At 42.4% G+C, this 27,241-nt stretch overlaps 1 protein-coding gene across 4 annotated transcripts in view; it reads left to right on the top strand.

Annotated features, from left to right (window-relative positions):
- The window catches only part of zgc:113425 (uncharacterized protein LOC541425 homolog), a 31,914-nt gene extending 11,879 nt beyond the window's left edge, over positions 1 to 20,035 (top strand). For all 4 annotated transcript variants that reach the window (XM_068043583.1, XM_068043591.1, XM_068043597.1 and 1 more), the window contains exons 2-7: positions 1,016 to 1,275; positions 1,369 to 1,428; positions 3,237 to 3,374; positions 6,742 to 6,888; positions 8,824 to 8,884; positions 18,216 to 20,035. In XM_068043583.1, coding sequence (XP_067899684.1) covers positions 1,111 to 1,275; positions 1,369 to 1,428; positions 3,237 to 3,374; positions 6,742 to 6,888; positions 8,824 to 8,884; positions 18,216 to 18,328 — 684 coding nt within the window. In that variant the 5' untranslated portion in view covers positions 1,016 to 1,110 and the 3' untranslated portion in view covers positions 18,329 to 20,035. The remainder of the gene's footprint in view (positions 1 to 1,015; positions 1,276 to 1,368; positions 1,429 to 3,236; positions 3,375 to 6,741; positions 6,889 to 8,823; positions 8,885 to 18,215) is intronic.
- Positions 20,036 to 27,241: the final 7,206 nt, after the last annotated feature.

Consider the following 27,241-nt stretch of genomic DNA (forward strand, 5'->3'; position numbering starts at 1 on the left):
TTCAAAATGGGGAGGTGGATAAACCTGGCAATTACAGGCCAGTTGGTTTAACATCAGTGGTGGGAAAGCTTTTAGAAACAAGTATCTGGGAGAAAATTAACAGCAAGATGGGTCTCCCTGTTTCTCTCTCTCTTCTCCCTCCACCCCCGCCACCCCCCCCCCCCCCCCCCCCAGCTTCTCCACGGTATGCGATGATGTCATTGGGCATGCGTGCACCAGTCCTGGCAATTTAGGTGATGTCATCCACGCATGCGCCAACCGATCCTGGCAATGCAGAATGCAGCGCACGCGCAGAGAGCAGGAGCCCGTGTGCGCAGGTTGGCGCAGGCGGATGACATCCCCGCCGGCTGCGTTGTCAAGAATCACTTTGATTAATTCTTGGCATTGCATTTCAGGAAGGACATGAAGTCTTTGGTGAGGTTATAGACAAGATTTACTAGAATGGTTCCAGGGATGAGGGACTACAGTTATGTAGAGAGACTGAAGCTGGGGTTGCTCTCCTTAGTGCAGTAAAGGTGAAGAGGAGATTTGATCCAGTTGTTTAAAATCCTGAAGGAATTGGATAGAGTAAATAAAGAAAAACTGTTCAAATACCTGAAGGATTGATAACCAGAGGAGGGAGATTTCAGGTGACTGGCAAAAAAACTAGAGGCAACATGAGAGAGAACTTTTTTTAATGTGACAATTGGTTAGGCTTTAGTATACATCACCTGATGGGTGCTGAAACCACATTTGATAGTAACTTTCAAAAGGGAATTGGATAAATACTTGGAAGCAGAAGTTGTTGCAGGGGTATGGGAAAGAGCCAAGGACTGTGAAAAACTGGATTTCTTTTTGAAAACCGGACAGATTCAGTGGGTTGATTGGCCTCCTTCTGAGTTGTATTATTCTATGATAATTTGTTGTAGATTGTAGCTATCATCCTGATGATTCTAAACAAAGGCAGCAGAAGTTAGTTTATAAATAGATAAGCAAGATAAATAACCCCTCTTTTTTTTTTTCCCTCCCCTTCTAGGCTGTGAATTGAAGACCAATTTTCTTTGAACCTACGGATATCAAGATTATCAGTGTGGCTGTGGGCAGTTTTCCCCACCTTCATGTCTTCAGTCAATGGCGCGTTATAGATACTTCATATTTAATCAGCGTGGTATGATTACCCTAGGATTTCTGCAGATAGCTTGTGCTGCAGTCTGTGTAGTGTCTGGCTTTATGGATACAATTTTTAGGAAAAATTCAGTACTCAGTAGGACTAGAATACCCATCTGGACTGGCACGGTAAATCCAGAAGAATTTAATTTTAAATCTAATGTGACTTTTGTTCATGGATTTGAAAAATCTAATGATGAAACATTTTGCTTGCTTGTTTAGGCAATGGCCTTTCCAGGAGTTTTGGCATTATTTTCTTCTCAGAAAAAGAATCCTATTCTCGTAAGTCTCTTGCAATGGAAAAAAAAATACTAATGTCGTCATATGTGGAAAAACTAACAGGTGATTTATCACCTGAAACAGTATGAAGAACATCATGAATAGTTTTGTTTTTAAAGTTCACTTTTTCATTTGTGTGTCCTTTTTTAAATACAACTTGGCATACTTTTTGGCTGAGAGGGTGAACGGGTGACCTGTTCATTTAACCTTTTGCCAACACATTTGGACACTTAAGACTTTCAAGAGTTGCTTTCATGCCCCCACCCCCCACGAAGAACGGAGCATATTTAGATTTGGGTTTAGTCGCTATGTTGATTCAGTGGATATTTTTCAGAAGTAATACGCTGTTCCCCTGGTAGCTGGTTTGTTTCTTTGTCTTTTTTAAATTGTATCCAAAATAGACTATAATGTTTCTTGAATTTACCTTCACGGAATCTTGGGTTACTTTGGACATACTAAGGTTTTGATTTTTGTCAAATGACTCGATTCTTGAGCTGTTTTGTGAAAACTAATTTTTTTGTTCAGTCTCCATTTTTGGGAGCATTGCTCCCACAGTCTAATCACTCATGAAATTCCATGTAGATGAGGTACTGGAGATCAACTTTCACACCTGTGAAACTGTACTCCAGCAAGGTGTTTGTCTTTCCATGGGGTGGGTGGGTGGAAAAGGGGTAGAATGGGAAAATTGGTGACTGGGGGTGGGCGAGCTGACACATTGGAGTTCTCAGGGTCTCTGAGAGGTGCAGGAAAGATGAGCTGAGTGGTTTCTTTTTCCTTGGCAGGCAAAACACCAACTGTCTTCAAAGCAGTTCACACCCAAACTGAACTGAAAACAATCCAAAGCCCCAAAACAGAAAGTCAACCTCATGACTTCCATAAACCTTGAAGTGTGGCTCCTATATAAACATCTCTCCTTAGTCCAAGGTTCCTGTTGTTTGTTTATCTTGAGGCAGGTGATCTCCAGTAGAGGTTGTATTTAGCAGGTCTTGATTCTTCCAGTGTTTTCAGTCAAGTGTCCTTTCAATTACCTCAGTGAAAAAACAAAGTCCAGCATTTCTTCAGGCTTCCAAATGAATCCATTTCCACAATTTAAATGAGTCCTTAATTTTTTTTAAAAATAGAAGTATCTCATAATAGAGCTCTATGGAACAGTTCACTGGGTTACAAAGTTACTTTTCTATGTAATTTCATGTTTTCAACAATGCCTAGGAGAGCCCCTCCCCCTCTCTCCCTGTATTTTACAAATTTATGTGTAGCATTGGCATTGCCTACATCCTCCAAATGTGAAAAAATATGAAACATTTGAACATAAAGAATTGCTTCCAGTCCCACCCCATGTACTTTCCAGGCTTGTAAAGAACTTTTTAAATCATCTACACGCTACCACATTCGGCAGCAGCCTGAAGTAACTCTTCTGCTCTACTTTTGAGAAAAATTAATATGCAGGACTAACATTTGTATGATCTTTAAACTGCACACAAGGTGGTGTTGAAGCCAATATTTCAAAACTAATCTCTTCACAAATGGTACTTGTGTGTAAATCAATATGGTAAATTCTGAATTCGTTTTTGAAATGACCCTTTGTGTTGTGAATCCGTGATTCCCATGCTGTGCCGTAACTTCTGATCCAAACAAAACCAACAGAAAAGATTTAAATTAATAGGTTTCACAAAGATTAATTTTTACATTTCTAAAATGCCAGCCTTGTATTAAGGCTACAAAGTATGTTATGCATATTCCATCAATTTTAGTAAGATTCAATAGTGGTCATTGTAGCGTTTATACAGAATTCCGTGCATTCTTCCTCCTAGGTGAGCAGTATGATTGCATCAGCTGTATTTTCCTGGATTACTACAACTATTTTGATAATATATGCAGCTTTGACATTGAACTATGGTGAGGATGATGATGAAGTATTCCAACATAAACCTAGCCATGCCATTCACGTGGTAAGCTGTTTTAAAATTAAGTGGAACTTTTTCTTTTTGGCTTACTTGCTGTCCTTCCTGTAGATGACAAAGCTTCAGTGTTTTGTATGAACTCTGCTTGGGAAATATGGCTACGTGCCTTTTTTGGTTTGTTTCCTTCACAAAATACTTGGCTTTGTTATGCAGAGGGTTACCACACTGCACAGTGGCACGTTATAAATTTAGCATTGTAATATAATCTGTCTGTGACCCTTGAGCAATATAAAATAGTGACCTGCAAGAAGTAGAGGAGGAAAAAACTTTTTTAATATTTATTAGAAATTATTTTTTTTTTAAAAAATTGGGAGAAATTTAAATATATTTTGTGATCTTTTTGACTTTTTCCAAAAAGTTTTCTGTAGGATTAGTAGTTTCTTTTCTAGTTTTTTTTCCCCCTAGAGGAGGCTGAAGGGAACTAGTCAACCAAATATGTATTTGAGTTTAAAAACAGAAAGTGCTGGAAACACTCAGCAGGTCTGGCAGCATCTGTGGAGAGAGAAACAGAGTTAACGTTTCAAGTCTGTCACCTTTCATCAGAACTGGCAAATGTTAAAATGTAATGGACTTTGAACAAGTGATTGGGTGGGGGTGGTGGGTGAAGAAGGACCAAGGGAAGGTGTGTAATAGGGCAGAGGGCAGGAGAGATTAAATAACAGATGTCATAGAATAAAAGGCAAAGGGAGTGCTAATAGTAGTAGTAAAAGACAAAGCATTGAATCCAGAGAAAGTGTTAATGGCAGAATAATGAACAGCTTTGTCCAAAAGCAAAAACATGAAGAACCAGTTTAAGACTAGCACATGGTTAAAAAATAAAAGAAATAAAAATAAAAAAAGACAGTCATGTTCTGAAATTGTTGAACTCAATATTGAGTCCAGAATGTTGTAGAGTGCCTAATCGGAAGATGAGGTGCTGTTCCTCAAACTTACGTTGAGCTTCATTGGAATGCTATAGCAGGCCAAGGACAGAAATGGGAGCAGGGTGATGAATTGAAATGGCAAGCAACTGGAAGCTTGGTCATACTTTCGGACTGAGCAGAGGTGTTCTGCAAAGCGGTCACCCAATCTGCGTTTGGTGTCTCCAATGTAGAGGATGCCGCATTGTGAGCAGTGAATACAGTATGCTAAACTGAAAGAAGTACAAGCAAATCGCTGCTTCACCTGGAAGGAGTGTTTGGGGCCTTGGATGGTGAGGAGAGAAGAGGTAAAAGAGCAGATATCACCCCTCAAGAGATTGCATTGGAAGTTGAGTTGGGAAGGGGGTGAGGTGTCGGGCGACGGAGGAGTGGACCATGGTGTCGCGGAGGGAATGGTCCCTTCAGAATGCCGAGGGGAGGGGAAGATGTGTTTGGTGGCATCACACTGGAGGTGGCGGAAATGGTGGAGCAGAAAGTGAGGACAAGGGGAACCCCGACGCGGTTCTGGGAGGGAGGGGAAGGGGTGAGGGTAGAAGTGCAGGAAATGGGTCGGACACGGTTGAGGTCCTTTAAACCACAGTGCGGGGGAATCCTCAGTTGAAGAAAAAAAGACCTATCGGAAGCACTGTTGTGAAAGGTTGCATCATCCGAACAGATGTGTTGGAGACAGAGAAACTGGGAGAATGGAATAGAGTCCGTAGAGAAGGCTGGAAGTAAGGAAGTGTAGTCAAGGTAGCTGTAGGAGTCGGTGGGCTTATAATAAATATTAGTGGACAGCTTATGCCCAGAGATCGAGACAGAGAAGTCGAGGAAGGGAAGTGGCAGAGATGGACCATGTGAAGGTGAGAAAAGGATGGAAATTGGAAGCAAAGTTGAAGTTTTCCAGTTCAGGGCAAGAGCAGGAAACTGCACTGATGTAATCATCAATGTACTGGAAAAAGAGTTGGGGGAGGGGGGCCAGAGTAGGACTGGAACAAGGAATGTTTAACATAGCCCACAAAAAGACTGGCATAACTAGGACCCAGGTTGAGGGAGAATACTGAAGGTGGGTGAATGGGTCCACTGGTCAGTGGGAGGACTCCTGGCCAAAGAAGTGAGCACAGAGATGAAGGTGATAGAAGAAGGGCTCAACGTCATGCTGAGCATGGAATTCATTGAGGTGGGGGCGTAAGGGGATAAAACGGAGTCCTTTGCTAAGTACAGATCACTCAGCATTAGAGAGGGGAAGGTCAAAGGGTATTGTGAATACATGGCAAGGGGTGAGATTAGGAGAAGGGATGGAGTCCGAGGGAAATGAAGGGGAAGGTGGATCTGGAGGGACATTGATCCCAATGAGCTGCTGGCATTCCTTAAGACCTGAAAGAAAGAGAAAAAGTTTTTTGTTAATGCATCAGATAGGATGAAATGAAACTGCAGAGCAGGGCAGCTTTGAGATAGGGTGAGTTGGTTTTTCTGGAGAGGGAGGTCGAGTGCGTACATGTACTGGCACATGGCACTAAGTGTAGATCTCTGGATGCGGCGTGAACAGCAGTCCGAAGAATGTTGTAGGTCTCTGAGATACCTGTAATCCTGGGTGCATTCGAAACTTCGGAACTTCAGTTGGAATCCATGTGCAATAAGTCGGAGCCAGAGACAGTTGCTGGGGAAGGAGATGTGGCTGTGAAAATGAGTTTTGGTAGATATCTTATCAAACAGCAAGAGAGAAATGGAAAGGTGAACAAGGTTAAAAAAGGCAAATGGAAATACCCTCAGAGAAGAGCAGAACTACTTCAAGGTAGGCATTCCCGGAAGAGAAGTGGCAGTGAATTAAACACTAAAATAAAAGCAAAATACTGTGGATGCTAGAAATCTGAAATAAAAACAAAGTGCTGGAAATACTCGAAGAGGTATGGTGAACAAGAATTAAGTATCTTTATAAAGTCATGCCCTTGCCCTACCTCAGTTATAAATGGGTACTATTAATAGAGAAGTTTTTTTTTTGAGACTATCCATTTGTTATAGGTAGGCATCACTAACTGACAAAACCTCTATTTTGTCCAATGAGGTAACTATCGATAACAGGTAGTTATTACTAATTCCAGTGAGGTAACTATTGAGCACAAGTAGTCACTATTAACTGCTGACAGTTTGATCTTTTGAAGTGGGTATATTGTTCAGCAAACGTCATAAATAGTTGAGTCTCACTGTTCTCAACTGACAACTGCACAAGATTTTCAAAAGGGTCACTGAATAATGAGTGGACCATGGTTGGTTTGCTTAACATGTGGACATTGATTTACTGTACTCACTAAGCACAGAACAGGTCTTGAACCTGGGATTTTCCCCTCCATAATTCAGCACCACATTGAGGTTTATTCACTTACTCACCATCACGGCACATTTTACTCCTTTTTTTTTTACCAAAATTGGGAATAAAATGCTGACTTTTCTTGCAGGAGTATATACTCACCAGATTTGTCCAAGGGGCAAATATGGCCATATTAATTGCATCTGTAATTGGTATGATGATGGCAACCATCATAGCATATCTTGGTTGTCGAAGCCTTCCTACTTGTGGCTGCTATGACAGTACGACTGGAATGGTAAGTTTTTAGAGACCGAAAATCATCATTCTTAATTATACAGTTCCTGTTTAAAATTACTCATGATTTACAAACTGACAGATGCATGGGATGCTTATTTTGAGGATTTTCTTATTTGAAAATGTACAAATTGATACAGGAGTATTTAATGAATTGCATTGTCTTGGTAAAACTCACTTTATGCTGCATGACTACAGTTTTTTTATCACTCTCTTTTTTCCACCAGTTTTCTTCCTCTCCAAGGTTTTGGAATATGGTTCCATGGAACCAGTTGCCCTCTAGTATCTGACCCAACTGGTGATTTGATGTACGAGTCTGGAAAGCAAGTGCTCTTTGGATATTCAACAACAGGGGTCATCAAAATTGGGCCTTCTCCTGCCTTTGCCCAATGTCTCTGCATGCACAATTCCAGCACTGGTTATTGGATAGTGATTGGGAGAGGCAAGCCTCGGACATTTTCATAAACCTAGTCAAATTTAGCTCAGCTGTGCACTCCCTTATCTGGTTGAACCTCTGGGAGGGATGTCACCTAAAAATTTTTATAAATACCCCTTTTCTTTTCCCCTCCCCTCCTTAATCTTCAAATGTAAATTTTCTGGAAGAAAAGTAGGGGTAGAAATTTGTCTCTGGCGCAAAATGGTTGGTATTGGATCGGCCACTCGTTCTAGAAACATAGAAAATAGGAGTAGGCCATTTGGCCCTTCAAGCCTGCTTCGCCATTCATTATGATCATGGCTGATCATCCAACTCAGTAGCCTGTTCCTGCTTTCGCCCCATATCCTTTGATCCTTTAAATCCAAGAGCTATTCTACTCAGCACCTGTTATTTAATTCCATTGGCTGCAGTGGAACTGAATATGAGGTCCTGTGCATAACGGGCAGCCAATCCAATACCACCCATTTTGCACCATCGCCAGAGAAGAATTTCTACCCCATAGCGTTTTCATAGCATCTCCTGACTAACTCCCAAATATACCTGTTTTTGCCTGCCAGCTCGAAATGTAAACAAATGTAATTGCTTTATGATATTTATTAAAACCTCTTTTTTTACTTAGTTAGGTCTATGGGAAGTAGCTAATGAACAATTTTATTGAACTTTCAATTCATGCGGCAGTAAAACAGTGGTAATAAAAGCAAATTGCTGGAAAAAGTCAGTTTGCATCTTTAAAGAGCAGTCAGGTTAATGTTTTACATATACACCTGAAAGGGTGATGGAAATAGACCTTCAAGAGGCAATTGGACATGTACTTAACCCTGCAAATTAGCCCTCTTTATGGGGGAAAAAGCTGCAGTGTGGGACTAAATTGGACAGCTGTTTCACAGAGCTGGGGCAAGCATGATAAACTGGCCCAAGCAAACTTCTCATCTCGGGTCCATGCTCCTAAAAGTGACGATTATCATCACAAGGTTGACCTTCCTCCTGTAACTTTTATTGTTCCTCTTCAACTTGCCCTAGTCTGTATATTAAAAGCTCAGTCAGACTGTTGCTCTTAAATAAAAACAGAAAATATTGGAAATGATCAGCAGCTCCAGCAGTATCTGTGTGAAGACAAACAGTTAACGCTTCACGTCAATGCCCTTTGAAGGGTAATGAAAGTTGGAGATGGGGTGCAGTGTGCAATGACTGTGATCAAGGCTGAGCTTTTTTGAAGCGAGGGCTGATGGGCAATTTTAAATGGGGGTTCCGTTTCTGAGGATGATTTGGAGAAGAGAGAGTTCTACTGGTGTCCTGGTTATAATGCCAAAAAATGCAGTTATCCAGCCATTTGTTTATCTTGCTGTTTGTGGGTCCTTGTGCATACATTTATCAGTAGTGACTGCACTTCAAATGTAGTGCTTTGGGATGCCCTGAGGACAATAAGGTGCTGTATAAAAGCAATTTTTCTTTAAATGCCATAGTGGAGATGAGGCTAAATAATCCCGTTTCCCTTTGCAGCAGTCATTGATGACAGAGGACCAGCAGCCTCAGACAATTGAGTTGGTCTGTACCAGGCAAGGTAAGTTGTTTTTTTTATATATATATATACACAATTTATAAAGAAGCTGTATGTATTTTTTTAATGCAAGTTTCAACATGGGCTCATTTGGCCCTTGAAAATGAGGCCTGTGCTCATTTCAATTTTCAAATGACTCTCCTGCACCTATTTCTGACCTGAATTCCTAGATGCGTTGGAGTTTGCTAATTTTAGGTGTCTGTCTATCTGTGGAAGCACTTCACTTAAGTAGCCAGAAACCTATTCCTCCCAATCCTTCCCAGCAGAGTCTGCTGTACTGACTGCAACAGTGTTGGTTAACACTCCATATTCTCTCCTGGAGCCGGAATTATTGCGGGTATACTGATTTGCACAGCTGTGCTCGAGGCCATTTGCTTCTACTGCTTCAGCATAAAAACTTGGTGTTCTTGGCATTTTGTGGTATTTTAGTTGCCCTGTTGGCCAAACTCTTTTATTTTTAATGCCCTGAGTTGAATCATAGAAATCAACCAGAAGAAGCCCACTCGTCCAGTCATGTCTGCGCCAGCCGGCAAGGAGCCATCCAGTCTTATCCCACTTTCCGGCTCTTGATCTCTAGCTCTGTAGCTTACAGCATTTCAAGTGCATATCCAAGTACTACTTAAACGTGGTGAGGGTTTCTGCCTCTATCACCCTTTTCGGGCAGTGAGTTCCAGATCCCCACCACCCTCTGGGAGAAAACATTTTCCCCTTGAATGTTTTTTTAAAATTCATTCATGGGATGTGGGCGACACTGGCCAGGCCAGCACTTATTGCCCATCCCTAATTGCCCTTGAGAAGGTGGTGGTGAGCTGCCGTATTGAACCGCTGCAGTCCATGTGAGGTAGGTACACCCACAGTGCTGTTAGGAAGGGAGTTCCAGGATTTTGACCCAGTGACAGTGAAGGAATGGCGATATAGTTCCAAGTCAGGATAGTGTGCGACTTGGATGGGAACTTGCAGGTGGTGGTGTTCCCATGCATCTGCTGCTCTTGTCCTTCTAGTTAGTAGAGGTCACGGGTTTGGAAGGTGCTGTCTAAGGAGCCTTGGTGCGTTGCTGCAGTGCATCTTGCAGATGGTACACACTGCTGTCACTGTGCATCGGTGGTGGAGGGAGTGAATGTTTATGGATAGTGTGCCAATCAAGCGGGCTGCTTTGTCCTGGATGGTGTCGAGCTTCTTGTGTTGTTGGAGCTGCACCCATCCAGGCAAGTGGAGAGTATTCCATCACACTCCTGACTTATGTCTTGTAGATGGTGAACAGACTTTGGGGAGTCAGGAGGTATTACTCGCCGCAGGATTCCTAGCCTCTGACCTGCTCTTGTAGCCACGGTATTTATATGGCTACTCCAGTTCAGTTTCTGGTCAATGGTAGCCCCCAGGATGTTGATAGTGGGGGATTCAGCGATAGTAATGCCATTGAATGTCAAGGGGAGATGATTCGATTCTCTCTTGTTGGAGATGGTCATTGCCTGGCACTTGTGTGGCGCAAATGTTACTTGCCACTTATCAGCCCAAGCCTGGATATTGTCCAGGTCTTGCTGCATTTCTGCACAGACTGCTTCAGTATCTAAGGAGTCGCGAATGGTGCTGAACATTGTGCAATCATCAGCGAACATCCCTACTTCTGACCTTATGATTGAAGGAAGGTCATTGAAGCAGCTGAAGTTGGTTGGGCCTAGGACACTACCCTGAGGAACTCCTGCAGTGATGTCCTGGAGCTTAGATGATTGACCTCCAACAACTACAGCCATCTTCCTTTGCACTAGGTATGACTCTAACAGCGGAGAGTTTTCCCCCTAATTCCCATTGACTCCAGTTTTGCTCGGGTTCCTTGATGTTATACTCGGTCAAATGCTGCCTTGATGTCAAGGGCAGTCACTCTCACCTCACCTCTTGAATTCAGCTCTTTTGTCCATGTTTGAACCAAGGCTGTAATGAGGTCAGGTGCTGAGTGGCCCTGTCGGAACCCAAACTGGGTATCACTGAGCAGGTTATTGCTAAGCAAGTGCTGCTTGATAGCACTGTTGATGACACCTTCCATCACTTTGCTGATGAATGAGAGTAGACTGATGGGGCGGCAATTGGCCGGGTTGGACTTGTCCTGCTTTTTGTGTACAGGACAGACCTGGGCAATTTTCCACGTTTCCGGGTAGATGCCAGTGTTGTAGCTTTACTGGAACAGCTTGGCTAGGGGTGCGGCAAGTTCTGGAGCACAGGTCTTCAGTACTATCACTGGAATATTGTCAGGACCCATAGCCTTTGCAGTATCCAGTGCCTTCAGTCATTTCCTGATATCATGCGGAGTGAATCGAATTGGCTGAAGACTGGCATTTGTGATGCTGGGGACTTCAGGAGGGGGCCGAGATGGATCATCAGCTCAGCACATCTGGCTGAAGATTGTTGCAAATGCTTTTGCCTTATCTTTCGCACTGATGTGCTGGGCTCCCCCATCATTGAGGATGGGGATATTTGTGAAGCCACCTCCTCCAGTTAGTTGTTTAATTGTCCACCACCATTCACGACTGGGTGTGGCAGGACTGCAGAGCTTAAATCTGATCCGTTGGTTATGGGATCGCTTAGCTCTGTCTATTGCATGCTGCTCATGCAGTTTGGCATGCACGTAGTCCTGGGTTGTAGCTTCACCAGGTTGACGCCTCATTTTGAGGTATGCCTGGTGCTGCTTCTGGCATGCCGTCCTGCACTCTTCATTGAACCAGGGTTGGTCTCCTGGCTTGATGGTAATGGTAGAGTGGGGGATATGCCGGGCCATGAGGTTACAGATTGTGGTTGAGTACAATTCAGCTGCTGCTGATGGCCCACAGCGCCTCATGGATGCCCAGTTTTGCATTGCTAGATCTGTTCGAAATCTATCCCATTTAGCACGGTGATCGTGCCACACAACACATCCTCAATGTGAATCCCCTCTAAACCACCTCTTTCTTGCCTTATATCTATGCTCCCCGATTATGGACCCCTCAACCAAGGGGCATAGGGCCTATCCACTCTGTCTGGACCCCTCAAAGTTTTATATGCTTCAATTAGGTCTCCGCTCAGCCGCCTCCTTTCCAAGAAAACAACCCTAACTTAATCCAATCTTGCTCCACAACTAAAATTCTCCAATCCAGGCAACATCCTCATAAATCTCTCCTGTACCCTCTCTAGCGCAATCACATCTTCCTATAGTGTAGTGACCAGAATTACACGCACTACTTCAGCTGTAGTCTAACCAGTATTTTTAAACAGTTCCAGCATAACCTCCCTGCTTTTATGTTCTATTCCTGGACAAATAAAGCCAAGTTTTCCGTATGCTGCATTGACCACCTTATCTACCTGTGCAGCCATCTTCAGGGATCTGTGGACATGCACTCCTAGGTCCTTCTGTTCCTCTACACTTCAGTATCCTACCATTTTATTGTGTATTCCCTTGCCTTTTTAGCCTTGCCCAAATATATTACTTCACACTTCACAATAGATTGAACTCTTATTTGCCACTGATATTTTCCTGCAGTCTACAGCTTTCTTTAACAAACAGTCAATTTTTGTATCATCACAAACTTCATAATCACATCCCCTACATTCAAGTCCAAATCATTGATATATTCCACAAAAAGCAAGAGACCTAGTACTGTGTCCTGCAGAACCCACTGGAAATAGCCTTCCAGTTACAAAATCACCCATCGACCACTACCTTTTGCTTCCTGCCTCTGAACCAATTTTGGATCCAACTTGCCACTTTGCCTTGTATCCCATGGGCTTTTGCTTTTGTGACCAGTCTTCCCTATAGGATCGGATCAAAAGCTTTGGTAAAATCTATAATGACTGCATCAAATGCACTACCCTCATCAACCTTCCTTGTTACCTCCTCAAAAAAATTCAATCATGTTAGTCAGATACGATCTTCCTTTAACATATCCATGCTGGCTGTCTTTGATTACTCCAAGTCTTTCAAAATGAATTTTCCAATAATCTTCTCACAACCAAGGTTAGGCTGACTGGCTTGTAATTACTCAGTCTATCCCTTTCTCGCTTTTTAAACAATGGTACAATGTTAGCTGTCCTCCAGTCCTCTGGCACCAAGCCTGTAGCCAGACAGCATTGGAAAATGGTGGTCAGAGCCTCCACTATTTCTTCTGTTGCTTCCCTTAACAGCCTAGGATACAGTTCATCCAGGCCTGGAAATTTATTCACTTCTATGGTCCTGAGGCCTGAATCAAAAATACAGAGATAAGAATTCAAATCCCATTGGACAGTTTGTGAATTTGAATTCAGTTAATTAAATATATCTGGAATAAAAAGCCAGTATCAATAATGGTGACCACAAAGTTATCAGATTGTTGTAAAAACTCAGCTGATTCACTAATGTCATTTAGGGAAGGAAACCTGCCCACCTTACCCATTCTGGCATTTGTGACTCCAGACTTAGCATTTGAGGTTGACTCTCAACTGCTCTCAGAAAAGACTTGGCAAGCTACTCAGTTGCATCAAACTACAAAAAAGCGTAAAACCAGACCGGCCACTGGCATTAAGTTTGGCCTCGACAAAGGCATCCCCAGCCCAGTCAACCCTGCAAAGTGTTCCTCACTAACATCTAGGGACTTGAGCCAAAATTGGGAGAGCTGTCCCACAGACTCGTCAAACAGCCTGAGTGGCTCCTATCCATCAGCCAACATCCCAAACTCTTCCATCACCATCCCAGGTTATGTCCTTTCCCATTGGCAGGATAAACCCACCAGAGGTGGTAGCATTCTGGTATCCAGTTTGGAGAGAGTGGCCCAGGGAGTCCTCAACATGGACTCCGGACCCCATAAAATCTCATGGCATCAAGTCAAAAGTGGGCAAGAAAATCTCCTGCTGATTACCACCTATCATCCTCCTTCAGCTGGTGAATCAGCATTCCTTCATGTTGAACACAATCTTGAAGAAGCTTAGTGTAGCAAGGGCACAAATGTACTCTGAATAGGTGACTTCAGTATCCATCACTGAGTGGCTTAGCAGTGCCACTGCTTACCAATCTGGTAAAGTCCTGAAGGATATAACTGCTAGACTGGGCTTGTGGCAGGCAGTGAGGGAGAAACCTTCTTGAACTTGTCCTGTTGCAGATGCGTCTGTCCATGATGGTATTGGTAGGAGTGACCACTGAACATTTCTGTGGAGAGGAAGTCGTGCCTTCACACTGAAGACACCCTCCATTGTGTTGTGTGGCACTAAATGGAATGGATTTAGAACTGGGAATCCTTGATGTGCTTTGAGCCATAAGCAGCAGCAGAATTGTATTCTACCACAATCTGTAACCTCATGGCCTGGCATATCCCCTACCACAATCATCAAGCCAAGAAACCAACCCTGGTTCAATAAAAAGTGTAGAAGAGTATGCCAGGAGCAATATCTCAATGAGGTGCTCACCTGGTGGAGCTTAAACACAGGACTGTGTGCATGCTAAACAAAAGAAGCAGCGTGTTATAGATAGAGCTAAGAGATCCCATAACCAACAGATCAGATTAAAGCTAGATAGTCCTGCCACATTAAGTTGTGAATGGTGGACAATTAAACAACTAACAGGTGGAGGTGGCTCCATGAATATTCGCTTCCTCCATGATAGTGGAGTCCATCATGAGTGCAAAAGGCAAGGCTTATCATTTGTTACTGTCTTCAGCCAAAAGTGCTGAGTTGGATGATCCATCTGTGCCTCCTCCTGAGCTCCCCACCATCGTAGATGCCTGTCTGAGCACACTAGATGCAGCAAAGGTTATAGACCCCAACAGTATCCCAGCTGCCGTGCTGAAGACTTGTGTTCCAGAACTAGGCATGCTTCTACCCAGGCTATTCCAGTATAGCTACAACACTGGCATCTACATGACAAAGTAGAAAATTGCCCAGGTACTAATGACCACCTTTTAATCATGATTGTTATGTGTTGAAAATGGAATTTTTTACAGTTGGTCAGCATTCAAAGCCTGATGTCCATCTCTCTGTCAGTCACCAGCTGGTAATCAGTAATCATTCCCACCAGGTCTCTGACCTCTCCACCACCGCTACCTTTGCAGTGGGGACCTCACGAGGAGGCAGAGATGGATCATCTAACTCGGCACTTCTGGCTAAAGATAGTAACAAATGATAAGTCTCATCTTTTGCACTCATGTTGGGCTTTGCTATCGTTGAGGATGGGAATATTCATGGAGCCGCCTCCATCTGTTAGTTAATTAATAGTCCACCATCATTCACAACTGAGTTAAAACTTCACAGCATGCAGGGGAATCCTGACTTTTGGATTCTCCACCCTTTTTTGGATCCTTTTGTCCCCACCCCCGCTCACAACGGGTCAGGGATGTATAAATTCAGTCCTAAGTGTCTTACGCTATTTGATTTTGTCGAGGCGATCACAGTGGGGCTTGATCCTGTCCATGTATGTGTACTACCCAGCAGAAGTCACTCGATACCAATTTGAGCAGATAACTTCCCTCCTTGGTTAAAAAAGGAGTATGAAAATCAATTTATAATGGATATCAAAACCAATATAAATGTTTACAATTATATTAGGAAAAAGAGGGTGGTCAAGAGTGACGTGGGCCCCTTATACTGATCAGTGATATTGTCAATGGAAATGGTGGACATGCTGAATAATTACTTTGTGTCAGTATTTACAGTAGGGGAAGAGGTCAGCATGCCAGACATTCCAAGGAAACTAATATTGAATCAGTGACGGGGACTTACCCAAACGAACATAAGCAAGATAACCGTAATGAAGAAAATAATGGCAGTAAAGAGTGACAAATCCCCAGGTCCAGGTGATTTCTATCCTGGGTTTTAAAGGAAGTAGGTGTGAACATTGCAGATGCCCTAATTATAATCTTCCAAAGTTCTCTCCATTCGGGAACCATTCTTTAGCTTGGAAAATTGTGCATGTCTCTCCACTATTTAAGAAAGAGGAGAGGGGAAAATCCGGGAATTATGCACCAGTTAGCCTAACGACTATTGGGAAGTTACTAGAGTTCATAATTAAAGATAAGATAATTGAACATCTTGAACATTTTCAGTTGATCAGAGAGAGCTGGCATGGATTTGTAAAAGGGAGGTCATGCCTGACCAATCTGACTGAATTTTTTTTGAAGTGATGACTCAAATAATGGACAGGACAATGTCCTATGGGTGTTATTTATATGGATATCCAGAGGCATTTACTAAAGTTCCATAACAGCCTATTAGATATCTGCATAAAACATTTTCACTACAGGGAAAGAAAAGCCTGCTATTATTGTATGTAACTGTTAAAGTGCAGTATTCAAACAGGCAAGTTATTTGTCAGGTTTTTTTTTAAAACTCTGTTTTGATGACCAGTTTTATTGAAACCAAGCTGTTGGTATGAGACTCATAAACTGTTAGCTAAAGTTGAAGCTCATGGAATGGTTAGGAAAGTGGCTGAGCAGCAGGAGACAGTAGAGATAATGGGGAATTACGCTAATTGGCAGGATGTGACTAGTGGTGTCTCTCAAGCATCTGTGGAGCCTCAACTATTCATATTTATTAATGACTTGGAATAGAAAACCACATTCAAATTTGCTAATGACTCAAAGCTTGTCATTGTGGCACTGTAAGCAGTGTAGCTGGAAGCTTGGCATTACAAGGATATTTATAGATTAAGTGAATGGGAGAAATCTGGCAAATGGATTTCAGTATAGGCAAATGTGAGGTCATCCACTTTGGATCTGAAAAGGATAGAATAGGGTACTTTCAAAATGGGAAAGCTAGAAACAGTGGAGGTCCAAAGAGACTTTTATTTTATTTTATAAAAAATAAAATTTATTAAAAAATAAATAAAAATAGCTACATAGATCCATTACAATGTCATGAGAGGTACAGAAAATAATCAAAAAGGCTCTTGGAATGCTGGTCTCTTTATCTAGAATACAAGGGGGGGTAGAAGTCATGCTTCAGCTGTACAAAACTCTGGTTAGACCATACTGGGAATATTGTGAGCAGTTCTAGGCACCACACCTTAGGAAGGATATATTGGCCTTCAGCAAATGGCGACAGAGGCTAGATCAATTGTTAAATCTATCAATCTCAGTTATTTAAACTTTTTTGTTAACCAAAGATATTGAGGATATGGGGCAGAGGCAGGTATCTGGAGTTGGGTCATAGATCAGCATGATCTCATTGAATGATGGAATGGCTCCTGTTCCTAATTATAGCATGGTAGCTACCTTTTATGGTCATTATTCATCTGAGATTAACAGTGATAGTTCATAGGCTATTCAAAAATATCAGCCATCACAGTGGAGATAAGTCCACTGCTCAACCATCAATCAAAACATTTGGCCCCTCAAGTCTGTTGTGCCAGACAGTTAGATCATGGCTGGTTTGTACCTCAACTTCATTTATCCACTTTTAATCACCTACATTGATACCCATACCTAACACAAATTTAATAATCTCAGTCCTAAAGGTTTGAACTGTCGCAACATCCACAGCTTTTCTTGGGGTAGTGTTTTCCAGATTTTCATTACCCTTTCCTAAATGGCCTAGTTCCAATTTAAGATTATGTCCCCTGGTTTTGGACTTCCCACCTAGATTAAATAATTTCTGTGTTTACCCAATTGAAATCCCTTATCATTTGAAGACCTCGATTTAGATCACCCCTCAAACTTCTAAACTCATGGGAATACAAACAAAATTTATTCAATCTGACCTTATTTTAATCTTTTAAGCCCTGGTATCATTCTAATGAAACTGTGCTGTACCCCCTGCCATTATATTTTTCCTGAAGTTCAGTGGTCAAAACTGAATGCAGTGCTCCAGATGGGGTCTGACCAAAGCTCTGTATAACTAAAGCTTCACTTCCTCACTTTTGAATTCCAACATTCCCTTAGACCCTTTTTTATTTTTTATTTTTTTTGAACCTGTGCACCACTTTTTAGTGACTTATGTGTACATGGATATCCACAGCCTATAGTGTCTCACCATCAACACATCAGAATATTTTCTTAGATCCAAAGTGAATGACCTTCCATTTTCCCACTTCAAAACGTTTTACACAGTCACTCACTTTGTCTATATCCAGCCAGTTGTGTGTCCTCAATTTCATTGTGATTTAAGTGGGCAAGTCACCACAGATCAGGAATTGAATGCAAGTCCTCCTTACTCTGCACAACTCAATGTCTTACTGTGCAATGCATTTATTCAACTGAACCACTAAGGTTAAATTCATTGAGACAATATACTTTGCATAACTTCTGGTTACATTATATGCTTCCATCCAATGAGCTAAACTAAATGGTTGAAATTGTATGAATTTTGGTAAAGCAAATTAATATATGAATTTCTCTTTTAAAACAAGGTGGCAGTGATCAGCAAATTCTAAATGATCCAGTGGGATACAACGACTGGGGTATAGACACAGAGGAGGCAGAGCTTGCATCAAAGCCAGCACCTTATATCCGGCTTGCTTAAAATAGACTTTTAATTGCTGACATTTGATGGCTGTATTTACCAGAAAATGAAGAGAAATGTTAGCTTTTATGGGACTCTATTGACATGAATTGTATATCTTTGAGGAAAGTGCCTTAAAACTGGTGAAGATTACTGTGTTCTCAGCTATAAGGATTGGAGCATTGGAATAGTTTTCTCACACATTTCAGTTGTGATGCCCCGGCAGTCATAATTGCTACTTCACATCAATACTGGGTATATTACAGAGGACAATGGGGAAAGTATTCCATTGAATAATTTTTATGCCATTTTGGACCCTTTGTAGATAAAACATGTTATTGCTGTGAGTGGAAAGACATGTAACTGCAGTCATGTAATGAGTAAGTTAATTTTAATGAGCAATCTGTACAATGGGGATGAGAACTCAAAGGTTGGCATCTGCAGTAACTGTCGTGAATTTGTTTCAAGCTGCAGTGCTGTCAATTTTTAACTTAATTTTATAAATTAAGCTACAGCATTAGAAAGGTGAAACTTTTTTTAAATTGTGCTTTGTTTCTCCAAATTCTGCAGCCAGGAAAAGTGGTGTAGTGATCAGGAGTTTTTAAAAGAACCTGCCACCTAACATCTGGAGCTTATGAAAAAACGATCATCCAATTTCTTTTTTTTAAAATCCTTTTTATTTGTTCAATTTTACTTTACTTATTCCCTTGTTCTCTACCTTCTCTCCCCCCCATCCCCACCTTCCCATAGGTATAACTGTGTATTGTAGCATTCAGTATCAGGGTGGATGTTGCTGTCCAGTACCTGATTCGAATGGTTAAGCATGGTCCAAGCTGAGACACAGATTTAGAAATATTCAACAGCCAATGGCATTGCAGCTGTTCAGTGTCATTGGCACTGCTTTCATATTTCCATCAGAAGGATAGCAATCAGGTGTAGAAACTTGCCATTTTCCTAAATGAAGGGCACCAAGGCCAATTGTAGTGATTCTCTCACTGCTGCAGCTCGCCCAGACCAGGGCTTGCACCTCAGGTCATCCTGGCTGGTATTGCTGATCCAACTAATAATTGGGCAGCTAAAATCTATTTTGGCATAGAATTGGAGGGATGGTCTATGAAATGAGACAGATGTGCCATTTCTTTTGAAAATTCACCTCAAGCTAGAGTTGTGTAGGACTGCAGCTTTTTAATGACTTATTTCCTGTCTTTCATTTCAAGTTTTCCAGTGCTGTAAACCTACGTCCCAGATGAGAGAGAGTGCCTGAGATCTGCTTCTCTGTGTTATTCTAAAAAGTCAGTAAGGTGTGTAATAGGGGCCTGAAGGAACACCTCCTTTAGTGACCTAATTGATCTCTTGTTGTCTTGGTTGAAATGGGAACCAGTGTTCCCTCTCTCCCTACATGGAAGAAATAAACCCATGTGCTGACCTCTTTGCAGCATTGCACTACACTAGAATTATGTAGCATTTTTATCCCTGGACAAAGAGACTTGCTATACATTGGTTAACTATTTTGGAAAAAAGAGAAATCAAACAGTGACCACTCATGAAATAATCCATAAAAGTGATCAGGCTGGCTGTTCGAACCAATGTTTAAATTGAATGATGTGTGGAAGTTTACTATATTGTGAACTGTGTTTTTTTTTAAGGGCGCTAATGTTTGTATTCATTTATCTTTGAAATTTATTTAAAATAAAATATGCAAGAAAATCATTCCAGGACATGGGCAATGTGATCTTTTAATCTATGCATTGTGATAGTTAATGTAGTTCATCAACCAAACAAATAAACTTCCAATGCGAAAACCATCCAGGATGTTTCTTTTGATCTCTCACTTGGCCTAGGATATAGATTAATCCAAGTCTGTAGCTCAAATTAGCATGTTTGTTACAAGGGTGCAGAACTGTACATTATAATAACCCAAAATCCAATGTTGCTTTTCAGGAATGTTGACTATTTGACCTAGGAGTGATTTTATCTACATTTTTGACATTCAGATGCAGGATTCTAAAGATTAATTTCCAAATGTCCAACATCTTTCAATCTGAGAGAAAGGCAACTGAATCTGCTGGAACAAAGGACTTCTAGGCATCAGTTCTCCTGAAAGGAAATGAGCTAGCCATTAGTACTGAAAGGTTAATAGATCTTTGCTTACTTGCGTATTTACATTCACCAATAACTGGAAAATCAGGATGCAAAGCTTGTATGGATGCAGAAAGAAAAAGACAAAAATTGTTAGATGTAATTGTAGATATTCAAAATCATGAGGGGTCTGGACAGGGTAGATAGGGAAAAACTGTTCCCGTTGGTGGAGGGTCAAGAACAAGGGAGCATTAATTTAAGTCAATTGTCAAAAGAAGCAACAGCAACATGAAAAACTTCCACGCAGCGAGTGGTTAGGATCTGGAATGCACTGCCTGAGCGTTGTGGAGGCAGATTCAATCGAGGCATTCAAGAGGGAATTGGATTGTTATTTGCACAGGAAGAATGTGTAGGACTATGGGGAGAAGGCTGGGGAGTGGCACTAGGTAAATTGTTCTTTTGGGGAGCTGGTCTCTCTCTATCTCTCTATCTCTCTCCCCAACCCCTGTCTACCATCATCGTACATATCTGGAGTGGAAACAAACGCTCACACCCATTTACGAAGTAGGCCATAAACCACCCTGTTCTCCCTCCGCACCCCTCACCCCACCATGAGTTGAAACACCCATAAATAGAAATCAGTTATTCTACTCTCCATCTCCTGACTTCCTCCCCTACTGGTGTAAAATATGCAGGAATGTGTCTTGCTTGGGAAATGTGGGAGGACATGTTTGTGGGGCAGAGCAAATTACTCAAGGTTTTGGATGGGGCTGATTGGTCCATCTGGATGGCAGGCAAATAGGCAGGGACTTGGTGAATCCCATCCTCCAGTTGCGACTTCAGGACAAATTTGGCAGTATGTGGTGGCTTGGCCAAAGGGTTTGCAGACAATTTTGGGCCAATCAGCAATTGGAGGTAGATCCTGTTCACAGTACATGGGACCATAGTTTGAGTGAGGATTCTGAGATACAGGAATACAAGTTTTGGGCAGGTTTCCATGTAGCCAGTGGATTCCATCAGACTAGCACTTAAATGTGCCACCACAACTGCAACAAATCCATGAAGCACACAGGCAAGGGACCTGTCTTTGGAACGGGGGGATGTGGGGGCAGGGGATAATATTTGAAATTTGACTTTTTTGGCTAGATCCTATAACATGTTATTGATGAAGTTAAATCCAAGAAAACATTGTGTAAGTCTGGTAATGGATGGTGCCAGGGAGGCTCACACTCGAGCACTGTGGCTGGTGGTATAGGCAGTTCAGTTGACCAATTCTCAGATGCAGAGAACTGGGAGGGGGTCGGAGGCCAAGCTTTTGCTTTCCTGTCCATAAACAGAAGTTTGGGTAGAAAATTAAAACCAAAACTTCATATCCACTGTTGTAATGATATACCGGATATCCTCTCCAGCCACCTGCCCAATCTCTGCTACACACCCTAGTCATCCAAAGTAAGCATAGCCTAACATTAAGTATCTGTTTAATTTTGAACCCATTACCTTTTTTTTCAAGTCACATACTTTTTATCTATAATTCAACCACTCCAGTTCTGATGCTGCTGTCTCCAGCCCAGCCATGGTCAAGAAGGCAGAGCACAAAACATAGTGCAGAAGCTAATGAATGCATCTGCTTTTACAGCAAAGCAAGGTGGCAAAGGGCTGTATGCCAAATCAAGAACAAAGGCAACAAACCCAAAACGGGGCAGGCTACTGGCAAGCTGCCAATGAACATCAGGAGTAAAGAGGGCAATGTGACTATGATTCACTACAAAACCACACATTGTTACAGTGGAAAGAGATCCCAATTCTTGAGTTGCAAATTCATCTTGCGCTACTTTAATAAAAGCTTTGCATGTGATACTAACACTGAGACCAGCAGTTTGGCAGAATGTTTACAAGAAAAGTTAGCAGGTGGATTGGTTCCAGTGACCGTTCAGTGTCTGCAAGTACAAATGGGTGTGATGCAAGTTTTTTTTAATTGTCCTTCTATTAAATGCAATCGGTGAGATCTTGTGCATTGAAATAGAGGTAAAGGTAGCAATAGCATAAGTCAGGATCGTGGCTTTTGAGACTGGTGATGCTCAACTAGATTTAAATGTAGTACAGTCCCAAAATTGACACTCTGTGGAGCTGTCCAATCATGCATACAGGATTCTGCAATTTCTCCTTTAATGTCACATGTATCACTTACCTGAATAAATCAAACATCTATTGGGTTTTACTGGCTGGACGGATAATAAGTGCTGCTTATCTTCAGGTTCGTCAAAACATAGAACTGGCCCAGTAAGACTGACAGCTGGCATTCTGTTCCTTACCATTTTGATCTTATTGATGGGTGGAAACATCGAGTGAAAAAAGGGACTTGCATACATGTGGCTCTTTTAAGGAATCAGATGGATGCAGTCCATTTGGACAGCACTTATCTTATGTCCTCGTCTGCAATTATTACAAGGTATTCCAACACTAATCACATTGGTATATCAGACACAAAGGCTGCCATTGATTAGACCAGACTCCACTAGATCAGATGCACAATTGCCTGCATTGAACACAACAGATCTTCGCAGCCATGCGCTGATATCTGGTGAGAACTATCATTTTTCAACTTATTCTCCCTGCCTTCTGAAAGTGGCTACCACTTACCTGTATATAAAAAAAAAGTGATATCTCCAAGCCTTTTCCTATAATGAAGAATGAAATGTGCATGCACACACCCAACTTACTTTATGTAGTTGAACACAACTGGCACAAAATACATCTTGAAGTATTGAAACTTAAGTTGAGAAGGCGTCTTGAATGGTTTAGTAATATCGATGGACACACACTTTGTATCCATGGACTATATTTCTACTAAGTTGTACATTAACAAATCTTGTGTATAATTACTGGGAAGGAAATTAAGTCTCACTTGCCTCCTCCACCCGCACCTCCAGCAAGTGCAAGAAGCTCATGGATTTCTTTGTCATGAAGATTGAAACCATCGATTCCACTGTTCTGCCACTTCCCTCCTTTCCTGTAAGGTTTCCCCCCTGCCCTGGCCCTTAACTTGATTCTTTCTCTAGTTTTTCTCCTCTCCGCTCTTGACCTCTCTGAGCTCATCTTGTCCATGAGAACCACCTCCTGCTCCCTCAACCCGATTCCCAACAAACTGCTGACCACCTAACATCCCTTCCTGGCTCCCATGTTAGCAGATACTGTTAACGATTCTCGCTAATCAGCTACTGACCTTCTCCCCTTCAAATCTGCCCTCTTCTCAAAACACCTACCCTTGACCCCCGTCCTTGAAAACTACTGCCCCATCTCCAAATTCCCTTTCCTTTCCAAAGTCCTTGAATGTGTTGTTGCCTCCCAAATCTGTACCAATCTGAATCCCTCCAATCATAAAGTCTGGGAATTAGGTTTCCGTCCCAGCCACACACCAAAAACAGCCTTTATCAAAGTCACAAATGGCACCCTGTGTGACAATAACCATTGTAAACTACCCTTCATCCGATCTGCAGTTTTTGACATGGTTGACCCCACCATCTACCTCCAAAACCTCTCAATCGTTCCACTGGGTGGGACTGTCCTCACCTGGTTCCAATCTGATCTACACAGACATAGCCAGAGAATCACCTACAATGGCTTCTCTTCCTGCTCCAGCACAGTTACCTCTTAAGTCCGCCAAGGATCAAACCTTGGCCCCCTCCTATTTCTCATTTACATACTGCCCTTCAGCAACATCATCCAAAACATGTTAGGTTCCACATTTGTCGATGACACCTAGCTGTATCTCACTACCACCTTTTGATTTGTCACAGCTTGTTTGCCATCCAGTACTGGATGGACAGAAAGTTCCTCCAACTAAATATTTGGAAAAACGAAGCCATTGTCTTTGGTCCCCATCACCTACTCCATCCCCTTCCCTGACAACAATGAGGCGGAAACAAATTTGATGTCATATTTGAGCCCATGCCTCCGACCACGTTTGCATTCCATCACCAAGACTGCCTTCTTGACATCTGTAACATTGTCTCTGTCCCTGCCTCAGCTCAACTGCACCTGAAATCCTCATCCATGCCTTTATTACCTTTAGACTCGACTATTCCAGAGCTCGTCTGGTGGGCTTCCCATCTTCTAACCTACATAAACTTGAACTCATTACTAAAACTCTGCTGCTTGTATGCTTACACGCAGCAAGTCCCATTCACCCATCGCCCTTGCTCACTGACCTATCATGGTTCCCGGTCCAGTAACACCTCGATTTCAAAACTTCCATCCTGTTTTCAAATGTCTCCATGTCTCGCTCCTTCTCATCTCTCTGACTGCCTCCAGTCCTATAGACCTTACAGAACTCCATGTGCCTCCAATTCTGGCCTCTTACTCACCCCCAATTTTAATTGTTCCACCATTGGTGGCTATGCCTTCAGCTGCCTCGGCCCTAAGCTCTGTAATTTCCTCACTAAACCTCCACTTCTTTCCTTAAAGCCTATCTCTTTTGATCAAGCTTTTTGTCACCTGTTCTAATATCTCATGTGGCTCAATATAAAGTGCCTTCTCATGTTTTACAGCTTTAAAAGCACTATATAAATGCTAGCTGCTGTTCTTGAAAGACAATATGAAAAATAAGTTAACAAATAAAACTTACACTTAGTTTGCCAGAAGGTTGTGCAACAGGAAGGTGATACTGCTTTGTTCAAGATTCTGGTGAAGACGTGAGTCAGTGGGGATTGTCTGAGATCTGTGGCATTACAATCTGAACTGTGTACAGCTAAGTGCATACCACAGGGGGGAAAAAACATGAAACAGGTTGATGTCTAGAAATTCTTTTGATATGGAATTTAGACTGCTACTTTAAAAAGGTACATTAGAAGTGCATAGAAGCAAGGACAATGGAATTCGACGAGGTGGCTTGTGCGGGGGGGAAAAAATACAGGTGCAGACTTACTGGGCTGAATAGTTTGTGTTCTCAAAACTGTTATGATCGCTTCCTTATCGAGTCGGCTGGGGCATAAAATGGTCAGTTTGATTCTGGCAGATAAAAGTGGCCCAGCTAGAGGCAGAGTATAATCCTAGCTATTTATCCCATACTGTTTTTAAGATCTTACCATGGGCAGTTGGCATTTGTCTGAAAAACAATGGCCACAACATGCACATACACTTAAAGCACTTAATTGAGGCATATGGAAAATGAATGCTGAAACAAAGGAAGGAGGATTTGAAGGATTGATCAAAAGCAAGGTCGTAGTGAGGAGTTTTAAAGGAGGGTCTGAAAGGAGAGGGGGGTGGAGGGGTTTTGGAAAGGAATTCTAGAGTAAGGGACCTAGGCTGTCATGGCGGAGTAAAGGCTCCACATGATATCAAGAAACGGCTGAAGGCACTGGATACTGCAAAAGCTATGGGCCCTGACAACATTCCCGCAATAGTACTGAAGACTTGTGCTCCAGAACTAGCCCAACCCCTAGCCAAGCTGTTCCAGTGCAGCTACAACACTGGCAATGCAGGAAGTTGCACAGGTATGTCCTGTTCACAAAAAGCAGGACAAATTGAACTGGCCAATTTTCGCCCTATCAGTCTACTCTCAATCATCAATAAAGTGACGGAAGGGGTTGTCAACAGTGCTATCAAGCAGCACTTGCTCGGCAATAACCTGCTTACTGACTCTCAGTTTGGATTCCGCCAGGGCCATTCAGCTCCTGACCTCATTACAGCCGTGGTCCAAACATGGATGAAAAAGCTGAACTCCAGAGGTGAGGTGAAAGTGAGTGCCCTTGACACCAAGGCAACATTTTACTGAGTGTGGCATGAAGGAGCCCTAGCAACATTGGAGTCAATGGAAATCAGGGAGAAAACCCTCTGCTGGTTGGAATCATACCTAGCACAAGGGAAGACAGTTGTTGGAGGTCAATCATCTCAGTCCCAGGACATCACTGCAGGATTTCCTCAGGGTAGTGTCCTAGGCCCAATCATCTTCAGCTGCTTCATCAATGACGTTCCCTCCATCATAAGGTCAGAAGTGGGGATGTTCACTGATGATTGCACAATGTTCAGCACCATTCACAACTCTTCAGATATTGAAGCAGTCTGTGTCCAGATGCAGCAAGTCCTGTAGAAGATCCAGGCTCGGGCTGATAAGTAGGAAGTAACGTTCAAGCCACACAAGTGCCAGGCAATGACCATCTCAAACAAGAGAGAATCTAACCATCTCCCCTTGATGTTCAATGGCATTACCATTGCTGAATCCCCCACTATCAAAATCCTCAGGTTACCATTGAGCAGAAACTGAAGTGGACCAGCCACATAAATACTGTGGCTACAAGGGCAGGTCAGAGGCTGGAAATTCTGTGGCAAGTAACTCACCTCCCGTCTCCCCAATGCCTGTCCACCATCTACAAGGCATAAGTCAGGAGTGCGATTGAACACTGTCCACTTGCCTGGATGGGTGCAGCTCCAACAACACTCAAGAAGCTCGACAGCATCCAGGACAAAGCAGCCCGCTTAATTGGCACCCCACCTATCACCTTTAACATTCATTCCCTTCACCACCAACACACAGTGGCAGCAGTGTGGGGAGGAAGTGGCATAGTGGTAGTGTCACTGGGCTCATAGGTTTGTATCCCACAGCGGCAGATGGTGAAATTTGAATTTAATAATCTGGAATTAAAAAGCTAGTATAATGGTGACGATGAAACCATTATTGATTGTTGTTAAAAACCCATCTGGTTCACTAATGTCCTTTAGGGAAGGAAATCTGCTGTCCTTACCTGGTTTGGCTTACATGTGACTCCAGATCCACAGCAACGTGTACAAAATCATGAGAGGTATAGACAGGGTGGATAGCAAGAAGCTTTTTCCCAGAGTGGGGGATTCAATTACTAG

Source organism: Heterodontus francisci, chromosome 1, assembly GCF_036365525.1.
Source record: "Heterodontus francisci isolate sHetFra1 chromosome 1, sHetFra1.hap1, whole genome shotgun sequence".
Classification (NCBI taxonomy): Eukaryota; Metazoa; Chordata; class Chondrichthyes; order Heterodontiformes; family Heterodontidae; genus Heterodontus; species Heterodontus francisci.